This window comes from Neoarius graeffei, chromosome 6 (assembly GCF_027579695.1).
Source record: "Neoarius graeffei isolate fNeoGra1 chromosome 6, fNeoGra1.pri, whole genome shotgun sequence".
In the NCBI taxonomy this organism is placed as follows: domain Eukaryota; kingdom Metazoa; phylum Chordata; class Actinopteri; order Siluriformes; family Ariidae; genus Neoarius; species Neoarius graeffei.
The window spans coordinates 19,669,636-19,685,110 of NC_083574.1; the positions used below are offsets into that span (position 1 = coordinate 19,669,636).

General features: G+C 41.5%; 1 protein-coding gene across 2 annotated transcripts in view; it reads left to right on the forward strand.

Moving 5' to 3' along the window:
- arfgap2 (ADP-ribosylation factor GTPase activating protein 2) overlaps positions 1 to 15,475 on the forward strand; it is a 62,573-nt gene that overhangs the window by 13,478 nt on the left and 33,620 nt on the right. For both annotated transcript variants that reach the window (XM_060923406.1, XM_060923408.1), the window contains exons 2-4: positions 6,541 to 6,659; positions 11,269 to 11,341; positions 11,459 to 11,590. In XM_060923406.1, coding sequence (XP_060779389.1) covers positions 6,541 to 6,659; positions 11,269 to 11,341; positions 11,459 to 11,590 — 324 coding nt within the window. The remainder of the gene's footprint in view (positions 1 to 6,540; positions 6,660 to 11,268; positions 11,342 to 11,458; positions 11,591 to 15,475) is intronic.

Genomic DNA, 15,475 nt, shown 5'->3' on the forward strand with positions numbered 1-15,475 from the left:
GAGAAACCCCCAGAAACAAACAACAACTGAAAGAGGCTGCAGTAAAGGCCTGGAACAGCATTTCAAATGAAGAATGCAACAGCCTGGTGAAGTCAATGGGTCGCAGGCTCAATGCAGTTATTGCAAGTAAGGGTTATGCCACCAAATATTAAATGCTATTCACTTTAAGTTAATTTAATAATGTCTGTTCCAATACTTTTGCTCACTTGAAAAGTGGGTGGGTTCAAAGAAAACGTGCTCTGTCCTGAGTTGTTTAACACATCTAGATGTAAATACCATGAAATAAAAGCTAGAATTCTGAACTTTTGTCTCATATTCATCTTTTGATCTGAAACCCAAATGTCTTCAGTGTACAAAAAAAACAAAGGAATTGACCTTGCCGTTCCAATACTTTTGGAGGGGACTGTATATATATATATATATATATATATATATATATATATATATATACACAACCCCGATTCCAAAAAAGTTGGGAGAAAGTACAAATTGTAAATAAAAACGGAATGCAATAATTTACAAATCTCAAAAACTGATATTGTATTCACAATAGAACATAGACAACATATCAAATGTCGAAAGTGAGACATTTTGAAATTTCATGCCAAATATTGGCTCATTTGAAATTTCATGACAGCAACACATCTCAAAAAAGTTGGGACGGGGCAATAAGAGGCTGGGAAAGTTAAAGGTACAAAAAAGGAACAGCTGGAGGACCAAATTGCAACTCATTAGGTCAATTGGCAATAGGTCATTAACATGACTGGGTATAAAAAGAGCATCTTGGAGTGGCAGCGGCTCTCAGAAGTAAAGATGGGAAGAGGATCAACAATCCCCCTAATTCTGCGCCAACAAATTGTGGAGCAATATCAGAAAGGAGTTCGACAGTGTAAAATTGCCAAGAGTTTGAACATATCATCATCTACAGTGCATAATATCATCAAAAGATTCAGAGAATCTGGAAGAATCTCTGTGCGTAAGGGTCAAGGCCGGAAAACCATACCGGGTGCCCGTGATCTTCGGGCCCTTAGACAGCACTGCATCACATACAGGCATGCTTCTGTATTGAAAATCACAAAATGGGCTCAGGAATATTTCCAGAGAACATTATCTGTGAACACAATTCACCGTGCCATCCGCCGTTGCCAGCTAAAACTCTATAGTTCAAAGAAGAAGCCGTATCTAAACATGGTCCAGAAGCGCAGACGTCTTCTCTGGGCCAATGCTCATTTAAAATGGACTGTGGCAAAGTGGAAAACTGTTCTGTGGTCAGACGAATCAAAATTTGAAGTTCTTTATGGAAATCAGGGACACCGTGTCATTTGGACTAAAGAGGAGAAGGACGACCCGAGTTGTTATCAGCGCTCAGTTCAGAAGCCTGCATCTCTGATGGTATGGGGTTGCATTAGTGCGTGTGGCATGGGCAGCTTACACATCTGGAAAGACACCATCAATGCTGAAAGGTATATCCAGGTTCTAGAGCAATTATGCTCCCATCCAGACGACGTCTCTTTCAGGGAAGACCTTGCATTTTCCAACATGACAATGCCAAACCACATACTGCATCAATTACAGCATCATGGCTGCGTAGAAGAAGGGTCCGGGTACTGAACTGGCCAGCCTGCAGTCCAGATCTTTCACCCATAGAAAACATTTGGCGCATCATAAAACGGAAGATACGACAAAAAAGACCTAAGACAGTTGAGCAACTAGAATCCTACATTAGACAAGAATGGGTTAACATTCCTATCCCTAAACTTGAGCAACTTGTCTCCTCAGTCCCCAGACGTTTACAGACTGTTGTAAAGAGAAAAGGGGATGTCTCACAGTGGTAAACATGGCCTTGTCCCAACTTTTTTGAGATGTGTTGCTGTCATGAAATTTAAAATCACCTAATTTCTCTCTTTAAATGATACATTTTCTCAGTTTAAACATTTGATATGTCATCTATGTTCTATTCTGAATAAAATATGAAATTTTGAAATTTCCACATCATTGCATTCCGTTTTTATTTACAATTTGTACTTTGTCCCAACTTTTTTGGAATCGGGGTTGTATATATATATATATGTGTGTGTGTGTGTGTGTGTGTATATAAATACTTTCATTTTCTTGTAGTTTTCTTTTCCTTTAATTGTTCGTACTGCACCCTCTTTCAATACAGGCTTATAGCCAACGCTCCTCAACAGATCAGAGGTCTCGTACAAGTCTTCAGTAAAATGTGCAGAGCAGAGGAGAGACCACTTTTGTAGACGCCCAATGTACCCGTGAACTTCTCGCAAAACGTGTCCAAATCTTTGCAGTTTGACCATTCTTGGGCCACGAACGTAACGTAAATCCACCTTCTGTCGTGTTGCTGTACCGGCCAACAACACCTCTACATGGCATGGCGATAATTTAGCTCAAAATGGAGGATCGGAGTTGCAGTCAGCTCTGTGTTTTAGTATAGCGGAAATGGTGATGAGACCGATAGACTTCCTGCTGTGACGTTACGGACGTCAAGGTCATTCACTCAGACTGCTACCTATTAGAGGTCTGCGCGGGACAGAATTTTCAGTCCCGCCCGCTCCCGCAAAGAATTATGATTTTCAGTCCCGCTCGCGCCTGCCATATTTTGTCCCGTTCCCGCCCGCAAATCCCGCATGATGCAGACGTTCGCGTTATTTCTCATGAAAGTTCTTGTCATTGGCTTGGGGAATTAAACATGCTGAGCTTAGCTGAGCTCTCCACTGACCGATCCTTCACCTAGCGCACGTAGCGAGGGTGCGCGTTGCCAAACGGCATGCGCAGCTGAGGCTTTACAGAGATACCCATTGTGAGCTTCACTAGAGGAGCTCTGCTCTTCTGCCATGATCGGAGATCTCTAACACGGAAGAGCGGAAAGGAATCGGAAACATGCGCGAGATTAGACCACTGTGGCAGCGGGGGCATGGCCAAGCAGCGGTCTGTGAATGGAGGGCGGGGTCGGGGAAGGTAAGTGGCTAGGTCATTACACCTGATGTCAATTTGTGTGTGTGTGTGTGTGTTTGTTTGTTGCAGGGATGGAGTATAAAGGGAGGGGGAGAGGAGAGAAGAGGGATTCGCTCCCCGACCACAACACGTGTGTGTGTGTGTGTGTGTGTGTGTGTGTGTGTGAGTGAGTGAAAGAAAGAAAAAGCTGAAAAGCTCAATAAAGTGAGTGGGTATGAACACGAACTCTCGCCTGCCGTGCTTCTGTGCTCCACCCACATCGGAGATTACTACAGTGGTGCTGAAACCCGGGACGCACACCACTCACTTTATTGAGCTTTTCAGCTTTTTCACTCACTCACTCACTCACTCACACTCTCTCTCACACACACACACACACACACACACACACACACACACACACACACACACACACGTGTTGTGGTCAGGGAGCGAATCCCTCTTCTCTCCTCTCCCCCTCCCTTTATACTCCATCCCTGCAACAAACACACACAAATTGACATCAGGTGTAATGACCTAGCCACTTACCTTCCCCGACGCCACCCTCCATTCACAGACTGCTGCTTGGCCACGCCCCCACTGCCACAACCACATCCGCAAATTTAGGCATCTTAAAATGTTTTTATTAATGCCAAATAAAATATCCAGCACAAATTATATATGATAGACATAAATTAATAATTTATAAATTTTATTTTAAACACGTTTTTAGTTAGCGGGACTGCAGCTTATCACCTCTCCCGCCCGCTCCCGCATTGTGCACTCCCCCTCCCGCCCGCGCCCGCAGTGAGCTTTCAAAATTTGTCCCGAGCCGCACTGCTTTGCGTCGGGTCCCGCGGGACTCCCGCGGGAGTGCAGGGCTCTACTACCTATATAAATCATTTTAATCGTAAAAATTACTATATTAGATTCATTATTAACGCTTAAAACTATTCCTGTGCCATTCTTGAGGTTTCAAGGCATTTATAAACAAAAGTGAGGCCATGGCCCTGTGTATATGCTTTAAGATTGGAATTTCGCTGTGCTTGAATGTACATGTGATTGAAAAATAAAGGCTTCTTAATTTACCCACAAATGTATTTATTCCACTTGACAAGTGTTTGGCAAACCAGCTACCAGATTTGGGACCCTACAACATCCTGAACTATTTAGTATTTGGGACTTATAAATACAACGGAGATGCTAAAGGCATACAAAAGTACAGATGCCTACCAATAGGCAGGTTTAGTGCTGGAATGTTATGGGAAATTCCTGATAAAGAAAAATACTTTATAATGACAAAGGTAAGCTCAAACATGGACTTCTAACAGTAATAAACAAGCCACGTCTGAGATCTAGCATACTTTATGGTGTTTGGCCTCATCTATATTATCAGGGCAATTCCATGTAAATGTCAACCTCACCATGCAAAAATAAAGCAACATGTAATACATCAAAACCACTCCCAGAGATATCACCTAGGCCTGTATTTTACAGATGTGAATAAGTTGAACTAATTTGTAACCAACCTAATGTCACTGTCAGTCTTTCTTTCTTATAATGTAAAACCCATGCTAAAATCAACTTTGATCATGTACAATTCTGTATTATTGCCACAAGCCACAGAAATGTATGCTAAAATCCACAAAACAGCAAAAAAATAGCCATCCTAAATATTATTTAAGAACTTTGATAGTTTTAGCTGATATTTAGAGAGTTTTTCAAAGGGTTATGGTGGTTAAATTGCTGATTTTCTAAACATATGCCATGTCTATTTCAGACGCGTCACATCCATAACGGAATTTCGTCACAGTTTCCTTCCGAAACTCTGCATGAAATACAAAATATTTTAAACAAAGATTTTTTAATATTCACCTTGGACCCCTCTATCAAATGGATATCTCCATTTTGACATTAGGTTTACAATTTCACAGAGTTTGATAAAAATGTACAGTCACCCAAGAAAAGTGATACCTTTTCTGTCACATCCATAACGCATCTTTTATTGGCATTTTCTGGCATGCCCTAGATGTACTATGGGAATTGTTCTTGTTCTATCACTTCTCCAGTATGGTACAGCCTTAAAATATGCAACACCTGTTTAAATACTGGGAGACGATAAAACATGCACTGGGTCATTTGTTGCCATTTTGAGTTCAAGTGTCACGTCCATAACGCTGGAATTGCTCATAACAAACATGCTGCTGGTCGAGCCAAGCATTAGGTCTAATAAAATGTCTCACCTCCAAAGCCCACATCCAGATCTACGTTTTAATGTTACACAGAGCTTTCACACTAACCTGATATAAAGTGTTTTTCACACACACAGGAATGCTTTGTTGACCTCCAGTCTTCCTGTTTAACTGCAGCTCGGCATTTTTCTTGTCTTTCTCGGTTCCCCGGGAAGCGGTGAAAAGTTAAACCAGGCTTATCTCCACGTCTGTTATTACATCCAAAAGCACTGCAGGGCTCTGGCATTGTTCTTTTAGATGTAACTTATAAAAGTTTATCTGTAGATGTACCGAATTGGGCTCACAATCGCTCGTGTAGACTTGTGCCAGTCGTTGTCAAACACAAAGCTTGCCAGGCTGCGTAAACAAATCCGCAGTTATAATAGTGTCCCGTAAAAGTAGTCCATAGTGTGCAAAGCATCATCAAGGTATAAATGGTGACCACTTTGAAGAATCTAAAATATGAAACTTTTTTTTTGTTTTTGTTTACCACATAACACATGGAACATGTATGGAATTATTTCATAGTTTTGATTTCAGTATTGTTCTACAATGTAGAAAATGGTCAGAAAATGGAAAGAACTATGAATGAGTGGGGAGTACAAACTTTTGACTGTAGGGTTGTAATGCAGTGTTGCATTAAAAAAGCTTGTTTGTTGATACTTTGCCTTTTTTTTATATTTAAAAATATTTTTATTAAACATTTTGCACTGAAAAGGACCAAAAACTAAGCCGATTATAATTGTATGCGTTTCATCATGATGTCCTCAGGCAGTGTGATTAAACAGGAGTGGGTTTCCCAAAAGCCTCTTAATGCTAAGGAGAGTGAGTGTTCATTGTGATGCTCATTCCACCATTTGACAATGATCTTTGTGCTATGATGTGTTTGGGAAACTCGGCACAGATCGATCCAGTAATCTTATCCAGTCTTTTTTCCAATAGTACTTTTAGATGGAAATTCTTCCCTTTGGGTCAGAATGCAGGGTTCTGTAATGAGATGCAGTACAGTATACAGGTGGAAAAGTACGTAGTGTCTGTCTGATGATGGAAACTGGTAATCTGTCTAATTAATCCAGGATTTCCAATGTCTTTTGAAATTATTTTTTTTTAAGTCCTAAAATAACAGTAACGAACTACACAGCTTTAATCTTGAGCTCCTTTATGTTTAATGTGTTGCTGTGTGTTTGTCGTGTCTTACAGTTGAAACTTTTCTGGTCAGCAGGTCAGAGCTGAAAATAATATGCAACCATTTTATTCACAATTCCAATAATTTGGGGAAGGACGTTACAGGTTACATGCACGGGAGGTTAATTCCTGTGTGTCTGGCTCGCCTTTTAAACTCTGGCGTCTTTTCCTACAGGCTTGCTTTGACTGCGCTGCTAAGAACCCAAGCTGGGCCAGTATTTCTCATGGGGTTTTCCTTTGCATCGACTGTTCAGGGATCCATCGTTCTCTGGGAGTCCACCTGAGCTTCATTAGGTTCGTATCTGTCTGTTAAACTGTGTTGAGATGACGGTGTAGTGTGGGCAGGGAATTGAGTGTGAATCTCAGAAAACTGTGTATCCTGTGTATGTCGCCTATTCAATTGATTTCAGAAGAATTTGTGTAACTGGTTTAAAAAAAAAAAGTGCTCTAGAATGACTCTAAAAAATACATACTTTATTAAAAATGGTAAGGAATAAAAGACCATATGAATGCAGAGGCTCCACAAACTAAACCAATATAAATTATGACCATTATTATTATTATTATTATTATTATTATTTAAAAAAAAAAAATTGTTGGCTAATTGCTGTGGTGTATAATGAAGAATAAAACACTTTTTGAGAAGAGATGTTACAGGAAACTAATCAACCCTGGGTGGTAACTGTAAAGGCCAATTTATGCTGACAACCCAGTCCTCGCAGATAGCGTCGCAGACAGCGTCTGCGTAGCCCCCCCACCTTCGCAGACGCTCTGCGCGCACCTCCCAAAAATTGTGACCACCGCAGAAGCCTCGCAGACAGCGTCGCAGACAAGAGGGCTCTGATTGGTCCACTCTACATCCGCTGTACACGCACTTCCGCTTCCCTACTTTCCCGGTTTGGTTTGTTTTCACGACCGCCATTTTTAAAAACACGAGCGAAGATGGAGCAGCACGAAGAGCGGTTGATCGAGGAAGTGAGGAAGTACGTACATCTATACGACTCCAGTTCTAGTCATTATAAGTAACCGGAGGATAAACACTCCACTAACCACACCCACCAACTACTCCTAGCGATTTCGCGACTTCGCGCCCCCTTGCGTTGTGGCGATGAATAACATCCCGCAGCCTATTACTCCCCACTCAACGATAAATTACAACTGTCTGCGAAAAGCTATCTGCGAAAGCCTTGTCGCAAGAGCATGCAGAGGCCTTAAAGGAACAGTCCACCGTATTTCCATAATGAAATATGCTCTTATCTGAATTGAGACGAGCTGTTCCGTACCTCTCCGAGCTTTGCGCGACCTCCCAGTCAGTCAGACGCAGTCAGACGCGTTAGCAATGTAGCTGGGCTCAGCATGGCCAATGGTATTTTTTGGGGCTGTAGTTAGATGCGACCAAACTCTTCCGCGTTTTTCCTGTTTACATAGGTTTATATGACCAGTGACATGAAACAAGTTCAGTTACACAAATTGAAACGTAGCGATTTTCTATTCTATGGAAAGTCCGCGCTATAATGACAGGCGTACTAACACCTTATGCGCGCTTCGGCAGTGCATTGATGCGGAGCTCAGATATCAATGCGCTGCCGAAGCGCGCAGAAGGTGTTAGTACGCCTGTCATTATAGCGCGGACTTTCCATAGCATAGAAAATCGCTACGTTTCAATTTGTGTAACTGAACTTGTTTCATATCACTGGTCATATAAACCTATGTAAACAGGAAAAACGTGGAAGAGTTTGGTCGCATCTAACTACAGCCCAAAAAAATACCATTGGCCATGCTGAGCCTAGCTACATTGCTAACGCGTCTGACTGACTGGGAGGTCGCGCAAAGCTCGGAGAGGTACGGAGCAGCTCGTCTCAATTCAAATAAGAGCATATTTCATTATGGAAATACGGTGGACTGTTCCTTTAACTCTGCTTCATGTCAGGTTGCCTCACACCACCCTGTCTTTTATAATTTTCCGAAAACGGCGTGTCCCAAGGTGTTATTTCCTCTTGTACCACAGCAATTTGCTAACAATTGCTTTTTGTTCGCTTTATTAAAGCGATCATGATTTTTTAATCCCTTTAGTTACAACAGTTTGTAATGCAAGTGAAACAAGTAAGTTCTTATCACAGCTATGACCATGTTTCCTCACCAGTGTCACTTTTTTTCCTCTCTGTTGAATACGACCAAAGAAAAAAGCAGCTTGTCATGTAACAGAGAAACCACAAAGCGTAAATTCCTGTCCTGAAAACTTTCCCATGGTAAAATAAATAAATAAAGGAATAGCTGTAATGCTAAATGGAAAACTGTTAAATAAGTGCTTTCTTACAGAAAGCTACACCATGTCAACTATAATGCATTTCTCTTTATTAAACAAAAACATGTTCTTTAAATCTGTTTATTATTAGAGTTAGATTATATCGTGCGTTTGCCATACAAGTCAACACTTTCTGACCAATCAGATTTGAGAATTCAACAGCACTATGATACAAATCAAAGCACGATAGAGTTGAGATTTCTTACATCTGATGCAATTGTGAGAGTTGAGGAGTCTGAAAAGAGAGGATGTTAAAAATGTCATGTTCTTGTAACGTTTACGTAAAGGGAACAATAAAAAAGGATTGTGGTGGGTGATGGCTGTCTGAATTTATTCTAGCCACATTCACTGGATATGAGCAATCACACACTCTGATTGGCTACTCTACTACTAGGCTGTCGGCTCGTATACCGTGAGTAGAGATGAACAAAATGGCGGAGTGTGTTGCTGAAACAACTGGGGACAAAATGAAAATTCTACTCAAAAACAACCCCCCAAAAAAAGCAACAAAATATGGAATGAAAGTATTTGATGGTAAGAACGTATCTGATTAGCCATAACATTATGACCACTGAGGGGTGAAATGAATAGTGTTTTTAATTCTTTCATTACACTGGCACCTGTCAAGAGGTGGGATATATTAGGAAGCAAGAGAACAGTTAGTTCTTAAAGTTGATGTATTGGAAGCAGGAAAAATGGGCAAGCATAAGGATCTGAACGACTTTGACAAGGGCCAAACTGTGATGGCTAGATGACTGGGTCTGAGCATCAACAAAATGTTACATCTTGTGGGGTGTTCCCGGTATGCAGTGGTTAGTACCTATCAAAAGTGGTCCAAGGAAGGACAACCGGTGACAGGGTCCTGGGTGTCGAAGGCTTATTGATTTGCACGGGGCACAAAGGCTAGCCCATATGGTCCAATCCTACAGAAGAGCTACTGTAGCACAAACTGCTGAAAAAGTTAATGCTGGCTAAAACAGAAAGGTGTCAACCTTAACTATTTCAGCAGTTTGTGCTACAGTAGCTCTTCTGTAGGATTGGACCATATGGGCTAGCCTTTGTGCCCCGTGCAAATCAATAAGCCTTCGACACCCAGGACCCTGTCACCGGTTGTCCTTCCTTGGACCACTTTTGATAGGTACTAACCACTGCATACCAGGAACACCCCACAAGATGTAGCATTTTGTTGATGCTCAGACCCAGTCATCTAGCCATCACAGTTTGGCCCTTGTCAGAGTTGTTCAGATCCTTATGCTTGCTCATTTTTCCTGCTTCCAACACATCTACTTCAAGAACTGGCTGTTCTCTTGCTACGTAATACAGTATATCCCACCCCTTGACAGGTACCAGTGTAATGGATCAATGTTATTCATGTCACCCATCAGTGTTTTTTAATTTTATGGCTGATCGGTGTACAATATTGTAAATATCTGACTGTATATGGATTTAAAATTGTGTCTTTTCTACAAAGCTGATAATTTCACAGATCGTTCCATTCTGGTGTTACTTCTGTTGTCTCTAAGGCCCAATCCCAATTCTAATTTCTACCCCTCCCCCTTCCCCTTGGCCCTTCCCCTTGAAACTGAGCTACAAGGGATAGGGCTTGAAATTCAACCCTTACGTATTGGGATAGCCCTTCAACGATCGCATACGTCATCGCGTACCTCCGTCAGCGTTTACGTTAGCAAAACGCGACCAAATGCGTCATTGGCTGCGACCAGCCGCTACAGTCAGAGCCAGAGATCTCTGCTGGCAGGGTGTGATTTGTTAACTAACACCACTGAATGGGATATCTTTGGCGCTTCGTGCACCACATCCGACAGAATGAGGTGTCAGAACACTCATGTAAACAATAAAAGCGAGAATAACAGAACAAAACATACGCAGTCAAGCAACCGAAAACAATACTCACTCCCAAAGCTTTTTAGCAGCAGCTTGGATTTCAGAAATCGCTGCTCATTCTCAGCTCGAAAGCGAATCAAGCGGCGTGTTTCCTCTGGATAACAACTTAAAACACGTAAATAATGGAGAAAATACATTTATGACAATCTTTCGCCGCGGGAACCGCCATCTTTCTGAAATCCGCATGAAATCTCGCTGAAATCCGCATGGCATTGTGGGAAATCACTCAAACCCCTTCGTTCGGAGTCAGCTCCAGGAAAATCTCCGTTTGGAGGGGTACAGAAGCCCTACCCCTTCCCCTACCCCTCCGCGTTAACTGGGATTGGGATACCCCTACCCCTTCACGTGAACGCGCAAAATGGAGGGGAAGGACCAAGGGGTTGGTCCAAGGGGTGAAATGGGATTCGGCCTTAGATGTGAAAGCATGTACGGTATATTAAGGGGAAAAAGTTCTCAAGAACAAAATTGGTACTATTCAGGATAGTGATCCGTTACAATTCCAAGTTACTCACCGTTTTAAGGTGCATTAGATAAGATTTGTAAAAAATTGTGTCTAAAAGTTTAATAGATGGAATTGTATAAGATTTGAATTTTTTTTTTTTTTTTAAATAAGCTTCTTTAACCCTTTGCCCCATTTTAAATCCACAGAAAGCACTAGCTTTTTTACTAACTCCTCTGACTTGGCATTATTTCCAGATCCACAGAGTTGGACTCCAACTGGAGCTGGTTTCAGCTCCGATGTATGCAGGTTGGAGGAAATGCCAATGCGGTAAGTTCCACTATTCATCCTTCTCTAATTCATGTCCACCATCATGCACAAAATGCATGAATGTCATTTTAAACATTGTTCCTTGTTGCTCTTTTCCACCATGGCGTCTGGGTGAAGATGGCTTTTTTCCGTCAGCATGGCTGCACTACCAACGACACCAACGCGAAGTACAACAGCCGTGCGGCGCAGATGTACCGGGAGAAGATTAGACAGCTCGCCAATGCAGCACTCTCCAAATACGGCACTGATGTAAGAGATCTGTAGGAAATTTCTATATGTTTCAAACGTGCAACAGCTTGAAGACCAAAAATATGCCTTATTACACAAACATACAGTAATACTGTAATCATAAAGACTGTCTTTTGAGTCTGGTTTCTCTCAAGGTTTCTTCCTTGTGTTGTCTCAGGGAGATTTTCCTCACTGACTGTCATTTCCTCTGGCTTGCTCATGAAGGAAATTCATCTACATCTGTATTTTTGTAAAGCTGCTTTGTGACACTGTAGTTAAAACCGCTATAGAAATGAAATTGAGTTGAGCAAATGGGTCAGACGCAACAGGTTTGTCAGCTTTTGCTGTTAAACCTTAAAACCTAGAACATGGTATTCATCTTGACGCATCTTATTCAGTAACGTCTTTTGAATTATTCTACAGGTGTAATGAAACTAAGTTATTTCATGAAATCGAGTTGTACGTGAGCCGATAGCCGACGAGACGTGTAGCACCGAGTTGGCTATAAGCCATGTATGATGTGATTTGAATGGAATAACTGTTTTATTCTATCCACATTGACTGGATTTTGAGAAATGGAGCATTTTTATTTTTTTTTGCAAATTCGATAAAAATGCTGCTATAATAATTCTTGAAAACTTAAAAAAAAAAAAAGGTACATTCTTACCATCAAATGTTTTTATTCCATATTTTGTTGCCTTTTTTTTGAGGATTTTCTTCTTCTTTAGCGTTTTTTAGTAGTTGGTGAACCAACTTAAAGGGCTGATGACACGAACATGACTCCATGCAATTTCTTAAATAAACTATACAACATGGCAAACATGTTAGATTTCTGTTATAATTACATGAAAAGAAGCTGCTGTTACGCAAATATCCAACTTTTAATTGCACAGCGCAAGAAAACTGGGTCCGTGGCTCGCGGCCATGTTGTGACGTCAGCGGAAGAACGCTGCGGTTCACTGGCTGTTCTACTCTGGTTCTACTCAATGGAAATGGCGCATGAAAATGCCGGTGAACACTCTAGTGCTAGCTCTTCCTCTTCTGGGAGTCTAGAATTGTGTTGATCTCTTCCGAATAGAATCTGATAGTCTACCCTCTTTACCCTTTGCCTCTCGTTGCTAGGCGGCAGTTACATGAAAGCCGCAAGCTTTCACAAGCAAATACATGACTATCACGCCGACTTTACACAGAGTGCAGAATTATTAGGCAAGTTGTATTTTTGAGGATTAGTTTTATTATTGAACAACAACTATGTTCTCAATCAAACAAAAAGACTCATAAATATCAAAGCTGAATATGTATGGAAGTTAGAGTGGGGTGTTTTTAGTTTTGGCCATTTTAGGAGAATATGTATGTGTTCAGGTAACTTTCACTGTGCAGAATTATTAGGCAACTTAATAAAAACCAAATATGTAGCCATTTCACTTATTTATTTTCACCAGGTACACTGATATGACAACTCCAGATTTGCAAATAAACACATCTGACATTCAAACACAAAACAAAAACAAATCAGTGACCAATATAGCCACCCTTCTTCATGAGGACACTCAAAAGCCTTCCATCCATAGATTCTGTCAATTTCTTTATCTGTTCACGACCAACATTGTGTGCAGCAGCAACCACGGCCTCCCAGACGCTGTTCAGAGAGGTGTACTGTTTTCCCTCTTTGTAGACCTCACGTTTTATAATGGACCACAGGTTCTCTATGGGGTTTAGGTCAGGTGAACAAGGGGGCCATGTCATTATTTTTTTCACCTTTCAGACCTTTACTGGCTAGCCACGCAGTGGAGTATTTGGACGCATGAGATGGAGCGTTATCCTGCATGAAAATCATGTTCTTCTTGAAAGATGCTGACTTTTTCCTATACCACTGCTTGAAGAAGGTTTCTTCCAGGAACTGACAGTAGGTCTGGGAGTTGAGTTCGAGTCCATCCTCAACTCGAAAAGGTCCAACAAGCTCGTCTTTGATGATACCAGCCCATAGCAGTACTCCACCTCCACCTTGCTGGCGTCTGAGTTGGAGTGGAGCTCTGTGCCCATTACTGATCCAGCCACAGGCCCATCCATCTGGCCCATCAAGAGTCACTCTCATCTCATCAGACCACAGCACCTTAGAAAAATCAGTCTTAAGATATTTCTTGGCCCAGTCTTGACGTTTTATCTTGTGTGCCTTACTCAGTGGTGGTTGTTTTTCAGCCTTCCTTACCTTGGCCATGTCCCTCAGTATTGCACACCTTGTACTCTTTGACACTCCAGGAATGTTGCAACTCTGGAATATGGCAGAACTGGATGTTAATGGCTGCTTGTCAGCTTCACGCTTGATTTTCCGCAGATCATGTGCAGTTATTTTGCGCCTTTTTTTTCCCCACACGCTTCTTTCGACCCTGTTGACTATTTGCAATGAAACGCTTGATTGTTCGGTGATCATGTTTCAACATCTTCACAATTTCAAGAGTGCTGCATCCGTCTGCAAGACATCTCACAATTTTATACTTTTCAAAGTCTGTCAGATCTCTCTTCTGACCCATTTTGCCAGAGGAAAAGAGGTTGCCTAATAATTATGCACACCTGATATAGCGTGTTGATGTCATTAGACCACACCCCCTCTCATTACACAGATGCACAGCACCTGATATACTTAATTGGTAGTAGGCTTTCAAGCCTAAACAGCTTGGAGTGGGACAACATGCATTAAAAGGATGTTGTGGTCAAAATACTCACTTGCCTAATAATTCTGCACTCAGTGTATGATTACATTTATGATTATCATGTAGAATCTATAGCTCTACGTACCTTTATCTTATGTCATTTCACAACACACATTCTGACAGGAGGACTGTCTTTGGATCCGGCATAGCTACTAGTAGACCCCCTCCGGAATACTGGCAGTGTTGCTAGATTGGGAGGTTTCCCGCCCAGTTGCGCGGTTTCAAGTGCATTTTGGTGGGTTTTGAACATATTTTGGGCTGGAAAACGTCAGCAGTATCTGTTGCCAGATACTGCTGACGTTTTCCAGCCCAAAATATGTTCAAAACCCACCAAAATGCACTTGAAACCGCCCAACTGGGCGGGAAACCTCCCAATCTGGCAACACTGTGTAGGCACTGCTGATGGTAGTAACACACGTTTGTGCTGAACTGAACACCCAACAGGTTCTTTTAAGCTGGGAAGGGTGTCAAAACAATCCAAATCGAAGTGTTCAGAGCACAGGACGGATGTTGGTGAGGGCTCCCACTTGTCACGAGTGCGCCTGACTTGCTTCACTCACTTCGCATGCAGCTCGGGATCTCTGGGAAACTTGAATAAACTTACCCCATCCTTGTGGGTTTTGGAGCAAAAGCCGGCAACACAACGCGAAGGCATAATAACTCTCTCTCTCTCTCTCTCTCTCTCTCTCTCTCTCTCTCTCTCTCTCTATATATATATATATATATATATATATATATATATATATATATATATATATATATATATATATATGTCTAATAAAAATACTAATAATGATAAACTGAACACCTGTCGCATCAACAACAAACTGGTAAGTGAGGAGGAAGGTTCTTTCGCTGACGTCATATAGCTCCTCCTCCTCTTTTGTCTCCTGGGTGCTGCAGCCCTGTCAAATTTGCCCAAATAGCCGCGTTTTTTTATCATAACTTGTAAAATAGGCGCCTTCGTGAATTTTAATATATGGATCATCTGGAATTACTTTTTATGTTATAAAACATCGCCAAAGATGTCAAAAACGTGTCATCAGCACTTTAAAGGTGCATTACCACCACTGACTGGGCTGGAGTGTGGAACAGGAGATATTGGGGTGGAAAAACGTATCTTCTTTGAGCCATTTCTGTTTATTTTAAATACTTTAACAATTTTTGGGGTTTTGTTTTCCAGTAGGGTTTTTAT